The sequence below is a fragment of the Mus caroli genome, chromosome 13, assembly GCF_900094665.2.
Source record: "Mus caroli chromosome 13, CAROLI_EIJ_v1.1, whole genome shotgun sequence".
In the NCBI taxonomy this organism is placed as follows: Eukaryota; Metazoa; Chordata; class Mammalia; order Rodentia; family Muridae; genus Mus; species Mus caroli.
The window spans coordinates 86,240,294-86,250,104 of NC_034582.1; the positions used below are offsets into that span (position 1 = coordinate 86,240,294).

The 9,811-nt window shown below is 38.8% G+C and overlaps 2 protein-coding genes across 4 annotated transcripts in view; both read right to left on the minus strand.

Moving 5' to 3' along the window:
* The window catches only part of Fam151b (family with sequence similarity 151 member B), a 33,889-nt gene extending 31,715 nt beyond the window's left edge, over positions 1-2,174 (minus strand). The window contains exon 1 of the mRNA XM_021180790.2: positions 2,058-2,174. Coding sequence (XP_021036449.1) covers positions 2,058-2,082 — 25 coding nt within the window. The 5' untranslated portion in view covers positions 2,083-2,174. The remainder of the gene's footprint in view (positions 1-2,057) is intronic.
* A 2,207-nt stretch (positions 2,175-4,381) lies between these two features.
* Zfyve16 (zinc finger FYVE-type containing 16) overlaps positions 4,382-9,811 on the minus strand; it is a 50,194-nt gene continuing 44,764 nt past the window's right edge. For all 3 annotated transcript variants that reach the window (XM_029468386.1, XM_021180901.2, XM_029468385.1), the window contains 2 exons: positions 9,103-9,270; positions 4,382-6,576 (listed from right to left, as the gene is read on the minus strand). In XM_029468386.1, the coding sequence (XP_029324246.1) occupies positions 6,415-6,576; positions 9,103-9,270 (330 nt within the window). In that variant the 3' untranslated portion in view covers positions 4,382-6,414. The remainder of the gene's footprint in view (positions 6,577-9,102; positions 9,271-9,811) is intronic.

Consider the following 9,811-nt stretch of genomic DNA (forward strand, 5'->3'; position numbering starts at 1 on the left):
GACCTGTCCATACATTACACAGGAAGGAAGAAACTAAGACTGCTAGTCAGACGCCTTCAGCATCTTTGTGAACTTGCATCTTTTTTTTTTTTTTTTTTTTTTTTGATTTCATGAAAGTGAGGGCACAAGATATTTTACGGAACTTAAGGTTGCTAATCAGAAATAACAGGACACTTATATGAGTGTATACATTTTAATAACAAGGTCCTTATAAGTCTACAGGGAGAAAGGCCAGTAAAAGTTGAGGTGATATAGTGAGAAGAACTCAACTAATTATTTCTGACTTGAAAGGTGCAGGAAGAGACCCTGTGAGCCAAGGAGCCAGAAAGGCAAGAACACTGTCATCCACACCTCCTGGAGAAAAGCATCCCTGTTAGCACAGTGCTCTTAGGCCTTTGAGATTTGATTCAGACAAGGGAATTGAAAACAGCTGCAGGGTGGTGGCGGTGTCTCCTGTCAGAATGCCCCTTGCGTGGTAGATGTCCTTAAGCCACAGTTAGGTTGTTTCCTTTGTATAATAAACATCTAAAGCACCAGGGCTTTTCTCTACACTTGTTCACTAAGGAAGGGTATGCATTTCCAAAGAGCCAGTGCCCTTGTATCACAGTGTGGTATGGCTGTGTGAGCATGTGCATGTGGAGACCAGAGGACAATCACAGATGTCATTCTTCGGGAGCCTTCACCCTGTGCTTTGAGGGAGGGAGGCTTGCTGACCTGGAGCTTACCAAGAAGACAACCCTGAGTGGTGTGCTATCTCCTCCCATGGCTCCGTCTGTCCCCATCTCCCCCAGGTGCCCTCCTGTACCAGGGTCCCAGGTTTTCACACAGGTTGTGTGGATGGAACTCTTGTCCTCATGCCTGCAAGGCAAGAAGCTTTGCAAATGAGCTCTTTCTCCAGCCCTGCCAATGTGATTTTGACACCTACCTCTCCCTCTTTTGTGGGCCTCGTGGGAAGAAATAGAAATTGATATTGAATTGATCTACTATGGGTTGGGAGGGGAAAAGTCTCACCTTACCCCATAAATATGCACCATAAACATATACAGAAACTTTCTTAAAATTCACAGTACAAAACCAGAGGGAGGCCCCCCAACCTTGAGAAAGTCCACTCTATTCCTTCTTTGGAGTTTGATTAAATATAAGAACAAACAAAAAGAGTGTGAAGTTGAAGAGAGATTTGGTAAGATCTGGGGGAGAGGGAAAGATAAATTAATCAAAATACATTGTTTAAAATCTTCAAAGGGTTCATGCAAAATAAAGAAATATTTAATGCTTATGTGTGTGTTAAAAAGCAGACATGGAGAGATGGTTAAGAGCACCACTGCTCTTCAAATTTGAAGGTCCTGAGTTTAAATCCCAGCAACCACATGGTGGCTCACAACCATCTGTAATGAAATCTGATGCCCTCTTCTGGGGTGTCTGAAGACAGCTTACTTACATTTAATAAATAAATAAATCTTAAAAAAAAAAAAAAAAAAAAAAAAAAAAAAAAAAAATATGGCCTAGCAGTTAAGGGTACTGACTGCTCTTCCAGGGGTCCTGAGGTCACTTCCCCAGCAACCACATGGTGGCTCTCAACAATCTGTAATGGAATCCGATGCCCTCTTGTGGTGTGTCTCAAGACAGCTGCAGTGTACTCATACAAATAAAACAAAACAAACAAACAAAAAGTGAAAGGTTAAAAAAAAAAAAAGATAATGTGGTATGTATGTAAAACCTTTTTGGAAGGATCCACCCACGAATGTGTAGCAGAAGCCTGAGGGGGAAATGGGCTAATGATTGGGAAGGACTAGAGACCTTACTGAACCATTTTGAACTTTTAATATCAAAAATGAATTTTCCTTTTGTAGCTAAACAATCGATTGAATTTTCCTTTTGTAGCTAAACAATCGATTTACCCTAAATTGTTTCTACCTTTGTCACACGGAGATAGTCTTCGGCCTCAGTAAAATCAGCCACCACTTGAACACTCCATACCCCGCAGACACTGGCATTTACAACTCAATAACAGAACGGGAACAAGAGTAGGCGGTGCCCGCTGAACCCTCCACACTTACCCGGGCCCCCTGCACATGCTGCCATGGTGACGGACAGACGCCGCGGTCTGCGCAGGTGCACAGGGTTGGCACTCTCCTGGTTGTCTCCCTGGCGGAAGCCAGAAGACCTGACCGGAACCTCTGCGCCAGTGATGCAAAAGGTGCGCATGCGCACTCCGCTAGGCTTGGGGCAAGGAGAGAAGCGGGGATAGTGGGAAGAGAGGAGGTGGGTCGCGGGGAGAGGATTGCGGGGCACATTTCCCATAGTGCAGAGGTCCAGTTCTGGTGTGGAGCTACTCGTTCTAGGGTACAGAGGGCTGCAAAGCTAGAATACATTACCTGACAGCACAAACGGAAGTGGTTCTCGCCCAACCCTTCAGAGAGTAAGATTTTTAAGTCACTCCGACTTGAGTGGCAATTTTAGCCTCAACCGGGTCTCCAAGTCTCTGGATTTCCTCCAGCTCAGCCAGAAAATATAGCCCCATTGCTATATGGTCTTTTGTTTTCTACCTGTATCTTCACATTTAAACTTACTTCTTTACAAACAGCATAAACCACACACCTCTCACCTCAAGAGTTTATTACTGAACCAAGTATGAGTGATAATCGTTCTAGAACACCAAACCAGTTGCCCCAAACATATTGCATACTTTAGTAGTGTTTTTCGCTGTTTAAGAAAGTTATATATCTTGGAAATTTTCAAATACTTTGGTGGAAATATCAGGCATGCAGTTTACAGCAAACTGCAGGCAGGTTTCAGCTGCTATCCGACCGTTCTTGGGTTTTAGGCTGGTACTGTGCTAAGTTAGCACATTCCAAAAGTTTCACCTAGTCACAAGGACATTAGGTCAAGTAAGCAATGCAATTAAGGGAGCTAAACACAGCACAAGACTATGTTGCTAGAGCTTCAACATTCCAACACTCCACACCCTGGAAGTTCTAACCACCAGCCTTGTTAGTAATGAAATTGCTACTATCAAAGTACTCCTAAGAATACAGGCAAGATTTCTAATGGATTTTTGTTCCTTTCTGCAATTAGGATGCTTTTTACCAATCGCTGAGTAAGAAATGTTCAGACAGAGCAATGGCACTTACTTATGATCCTAAATATAAAGCTACATAACCCAAGTAATTAATATAGTATGACTACACAATGCTACATGTAAGAAATGTCACTATGAAAATGGTGTGGATGACCCTGGGAAAATTAAAAACTATGAGTCGTTGTATATGTAAAGGAAATCACTGTCAGGCAGGCAGCTGTGCCCTGTGCTCACTGCAATGTTAACTCCTAAAAGCAAGACACAAAACCAACCTAAGATCCACCAACAGATGAATAGATAAAATGTAGCAAGGCCCATAATGAAGTTCAGGGTTCATATAGGAGACCCTGTTATTTGCAACAAGGATGAACTGTCAGATGTTGGGTGAAGGAGGACCAAGGCTGCATGATTTCACTTCTATCACTGACCTGGACAAAAACTGATGATGGTGGTTGCTGGTGCTCAAGGGCAGAGTTGGTAGAGGAAAGGGAGATACTGGGGAGATGTAAGATGTCAGGACACATTTCAGGTGGGAGAAATAGATTCAAGTGTTCTCTCACACAACATAGTAATTACAGTAATCCCAATGTCTTGTGCACTTTAAGAAAGAGAGAGGAATAAGATCACTGCTGCTGTTACCTTCAATTCTTGGGATGGCACACAAGATAAAGATGACTACCTGTTGAAGATATGTGGTGGAAGAACACAGTAGATCCGTGCAGGTGGGATCTGCACAACATTTAGGATTATAAGGGTTCCAGTGCTTCTGTCTGAACATTTTTTTACTCAGCCATTGGTAAAAAGCATTTTAATTGCAGAAAGGAACAAAAAATTAACACGCTAAATTTTCATGTTTCTTTTTGCTGAACTGTGCACATGAGTCAAACATTTCAAAGCCACTCAACAAAATATTAAACCTAGAATAAGTCAGCAAGTTTCTGTTTTACTTCAAGAAAGTCTTTTATCACTTGAATCATAATATCAAAATTATTCTATTAAGAAACTTCTAGAGGCTGGAGAGATGGCTCAGTGGTTAAGAGCACTGGCTGCTTGTTCTTCCAGAGGTCCTGAGTTCAATTCCCAGCAACCACATGGTGGCTCACAACCATGTAATGGGATCCGATGGCCTCTTCTGGTGTATCTGAAGATGGCTACTGCATATTCATATAAATGAAATAAATCTTTTTTTTTTTAAAAAAAAAGAAAGAAACTTCCATGAAACAACACAGAAACCTAGGTTGTCAGGAACCTACACAACTGTCAAAGTAAGACTTTTATTATTCAATCATAAGCATTCTTGGTGTTTCAGACTTAAGACCAAATGCCCACTGTGCTGCAAGCTCCTCCTGAGGCAGACATGGGCATCCTCCAGTCAGTAACCCACACTCACTCAAGAGTCATTTCTCCACTGCAGCAGTTAAAATGTCCCTGTATGTTAACTCTCTGTTCCACACATCCAAAATGAAGGAACTTACTACTCAACTGATGAAACCGGATAATGGTCCTTTTTTATATGTAGCACACACAGGCACATGGCTTGTTCAATAGATGCATAAAGCAAGATTACAGTCCACCTCATATTTCAAAATGCAGAGAAACTGAGTTGTATTAAAAGTCATCTTAAGATAAACAGATCATTGGAGATTGACTACAAAGAGCCAACCAATTTCTTTACTAAAATTTCAAATTAAGTCCAATGTGAAGAAAAACTATGATAAAGCACGTGTCTGCATTCAGAAAAACCCATCTCCAAAGAATGCTGTAAAATGTGCCTCTAACATCTTAGACTAGGATTCCAATTTTTAATGGTTGTAGACACTTTGAAAACAAATTCAAAGTTATTTTGCCACAGAAGAACCTTTCACTATTTGGTAAGTTCAATATTCATAAATTGCACAGTTATACTACAAAGTATACAATATACTGAAAAAGAAACAAATTATGAAAACAAAATGAGCCTGATATGCAATCATCTTTATATTACATCATTTCGCTAAATTTTGTCAGTCATACGTTGCCATTTTATTTACTACCTGTAACATTTCACATTACTTGTGGACATTCTCCTCAAATATGTCTTTGGCTGGTCCAAGTGTGATTTGGAGGAGAATCACGTGACTGGATCTATAAGATGCAATGCTTTATAAATAATCCTTCTTACACAGAGTTATTTAGTGTGACTTTCCTGATAGATACAATGAGTGTTTTTAATACAAAAAATATATTTCACATAATAAAAAGGCATCAAAACAATGATTACATTTTATATAAGTTAAATGACACAGTTTTTTTTTTCTTCTCTGTTGTCTGAATTAAACTAGAAAGCTCTATCACAACCTTTAACTTTTGTTAAGTTAATTATTCCATTATAAAAAATAACTAGCATAGAAAGAATTTAAAATATGCAAAAGTAATAAGTTTGTTGAAATTTACACTTCATACATTGATGTCTAAGGATTAACATGAAAGTAAAGGAAACCTGCTTTAGGCTTCAGTTATTGCTACCTGATGACTACTTCATAGGCCATCTGGCCTGTCATCATCTCAAGAGTGTTAAATACAGTGGTGTACTTTGTAAGGAAGGAGAAAAAGAATGCACTGTGATACAAAAATATTACCTATTTATATATTAGCAAAGATTTATAAAACACATTCCAAATCATATGTTGCTATGGAAACAACAGACTTAAATAGAGAAGCATAAGGTCCTGAAGCACCCGCAATTATTTTAATCAGAAAAAAATGATATATTTATGTGTATATATATATATATAGATAGATAGATACATGAAATTTGAGAAGAAAAAAAAGCAAAATTCTAAATTTAATCACACAGTTTGTATGTAATCATGGAGGTAGGTCTTCATTCCATTTATACAAATAAGTTATCAGCTTTATTCAAAGAATTATAAGTCTAGAATCTTGAAACTGGTCTTCCTTACTGAAATACATTTTTAAACAGACTTCAAAACCAGTGTTCTCCTTAGCATATACACAAAGCAGATAGCTCCTTCATTAACATCATATATAAAGAGGTATAACTAAGTGCAGATACTTTGGCTTAACATTTAAGTTACACAGTAAATACTATAAATTTTAAGTTAGAAATATTTCTTCTTAGTTCTTATAATAAGCATAAAGCTATAAAAAAATGATGATTCCTTAAATTTTTAGGAACTTAAATACTGTGCAAATGATTTTTAAAAATCATTCCTACCTAAAAAGCAAAATTATATATTTCAATTATCAAACATTTAGTGTTGGTGGCATTTCCGTTTTAGTGCTGGGATTCGTTTTAACCGATCAGTTTGCAACATACAGCACAGTACACCGTTTCACTCAGAAAGGTTTTCTAGAATGAAAAATGCTAACTCTATTGCTAGTGGCAGACTAGAGTTGGAGGTCCCGCCGTGGATCACAGGGATCAGGGCACTATCGAGATCATTCAGGTAATGCTGAGGCAGAAGCTGGCCTTCACAGCCTGCCTGGAACTCAACCTGGAAAAAAAAGAAATCTTGATAAAGGTAACCCTAGAAAATTAGCCCTCTTGTGTTGCTTGGCAGCCGAATATGTAGCATTTTTTGAATATTCAGCTCAAAGCTATTAGTAAAATAATGGTATTTTCAAAAATTTATTTTCCCATTTCTTTCTACTTTATATTTTAGATTTCCTTTCAACTAAATACATATGTAAATGAGATATGAAGCTTTAATATAATTAACAATGCAACTTAATTTGAATTACAAATGAATTGAAAAATCAACATACCGTGTTTCAAATTGTTGCAGTACTATATGTTTTGTGTGAGATGTATATGCAATGTGTGTATATGTGCATGTGTGTATGCAATTGTGTGCACAAGCTGAGTCCAGAGATTTGACTTTGGGTGTCACTAAGGTTTCCACTAAGGCTCCACTTTATTTATACAGTGTCCCTTTCACTGAAAACAGGAAGCCCCAGGGTCTTGTTTCTGTCCCTACAGCAGTAGGGTTACAGGCATACACTGCTATTCCCATGCTTTGACATGGGTGCTGGGGATCCAAGCTCAGGTCCTCACACTTGTTGTGCAGCACGCACTTAACCTACTAAGCCACCTCACAAGCCCTGCAATACTATTTAACATGAAGATTTAATATTACGATGAAGTTGATATTTCTATACATTTAATGATAAAACAGTGCTTACTCAACCAATACTCATAACGAGTTTTCTGAGTTTCCTTGAAAGGGTCTTCCAATGGAGTAATGAAAACAAAACTCCTCTTATCAGTAGGAAGCATGCGTAGAACACATCTTGCTGGAGGAGTAAACCAGTATATGAACTCCTGTTTAGAAAACCAATTTGAATGAAGGATCTGCCTTGAAAATCTATACTTGATGTCAAATGTTACAAAGTGTACCCAGCAAATATTCACCAGACATTCTGGGAAAGATAGCCTTTCCATGTAGGACGGTCACTGTCAATTAGATAAACACTGTTAGGTAGAGAAGCACTGAGCACCCTATTGTGCCAAGTCCTGCTTGGCCTGGTAAGGGATGTAATGACGTGGTTCCTGCCCCTGGAGCAGAGCCAGCAGGCCATGGGCCTCCATGAATGTTGATGGCTGCTACAGGCTGAGGGCTAGCTGGATAATTATGCTGTATAATATAATTATATTTTCCAGCTTCTCCCTAGAGGAATGTCCTCTCTGCCAAGGTTAAGACTCCGGGAATCAGAAACAGCACAAGGCTGGGAGGAAAGGGTGTGTCTATGTCTCAGCAAAATGCTAGTACTGGGATTTTTAAGACAGCCCTTAAGGCTGTGTGGGAAAGAATGCTGAAAACATGATTAAAAATATATAATTTCTCAACTATGCAAAATAGAAGGATGCAATATGAATCTTATAAGGAGTTTCACAGATCTAAAAGGAACAGTGGCAGCTGCCCTATGAGCCAGATTGTCAGAAAGAGTCTAAGGAAGGAGATAAAGAGAGTTAGGGAGTGATGGTCTCAAAGCAAGATTCCGCCCATCTAAGTTTTTTGTTTATGCTTACAAAGGCAGGCAGATTCCTAAATTCAAGGTCAGCCTAGAACAGAAGGAGTTTACATTGAGACCCAGGCATGGTAGGAATGGTAATTTCAGGGTATATTAAAAAAGTATGGCAAATAAAACATTTTGAAGCTATGACACAAGTTTCATTACATATATACATTTGTTTGTACATGCATAAAAATCACAAGAAATATATAGTATCAACTATGTATTGATCATGGGGCAATATTTAAGGAGAGTCTGGAGATGAAGTTCTATTTGGGAATTAAGGGTAGCTCTTCTGGAAGCATTTCCACTGTGGTCTAGCGTCAACATCTCCATGACCCACCAACTCCATCCTATACAGCATGACTGCTGCTTTCTGGAATGTTTAATGAAGTGTTTCTGGAATGTTTAATGAATCAGCAAGCCATGGTCTACAGGCCACCCTGTTGTATAGAACAGGTTCACTGGATCACAGCCACATTCATGCAGTTACCCCTGTAACGGCTTCCCAGGACAAAAGGTAAATTGTAGAGAAACCCCTGCAGCTTACATTGCAAAAATATTTACTCTGTGACTTTTTACAGAAAAGCCTGGCTTTAGTTAGAGATTAACAGAGGTAATAAATGTGTGCAGCAAGTTCTGGCTTGGGGATGGAAGTGCAGCTCAGTGGTTGAGTGCTTATCTAGCACTAAGGCCTTGGGTTCCATTGTCAGCACCACAAAAACAAAAGAAAAAACAGCAGGAGGCTCCCTTTTCTCAAAGGGTTAGATAAAAATCTTGATTTCAGGAGAAGCAAGATGGCTCAGTGGACAAGCTGGACAGATTCCTAAGCTGAGCTGAGTCCCTAGAACTCAATGACAGGAGGAGAAAACTGACTCCTGTGAGGTTTGGTTTTTTTTTTTTTTTTTTTTTATACTTCACATATGCACCATGGCACACACAACCTACATACAAATATATTTATAGCAATATAAATCTCAAAAATATATCACAAAGTTATGTCTTACCATATCAGTGTCAATGGACACTCTGAGTCCAATTTTGTTCATTCTGTTACTCTTTAGAGTTCTCAGGTGAGGGCACAGGGCAGCACTACAAGCCATGGCAATCTCCTTTGCAAACTGGTAACTACTTGATAAAATAGATATATCTTGGTCCTTTAGGAAGCAGAACACCTGAAAATCAGTCAAATTTGGAAAGAAATCATGACTGTGATTAGAAGCCACAAATAAACTGAATTAAAACAAATAAAAAGGCACTACTGCTTTGAATTCAACTTTAATAAAATTCCAACATTAGATCTTTGAAACCATCAGTTGAGAGCATTCTGTATCTACAGCCTGAATATGTATGATAAAAAAAATTTAAATCAGAGATTACAAGATTATAAGAGTGGTCCAACTATTTTTGCCCAAAGTTGACTTGTGTCAATGAAATCCTGTTAATTCATTTCAGAGTCAACACTATAAGAATGTCTGTATGGGATCCGATCAGACAGAGGAAACAATGCTCTGTAGTTGCTATGTCATTCTACACATATGAAACCACAGGATGATGGAAGCTCTGGCCATCTGACTGCAGAGAGGACACAGGACTCCAGGATGGGAGGCTATGCTCAGTACCTTCACAGTGTCTTATTTCAAAACAAGAATGGGCCAAAATGGTTTCCCACATGAACACTGATTATAAGCTGGTGTCAATAAAGTCTTTTATAAT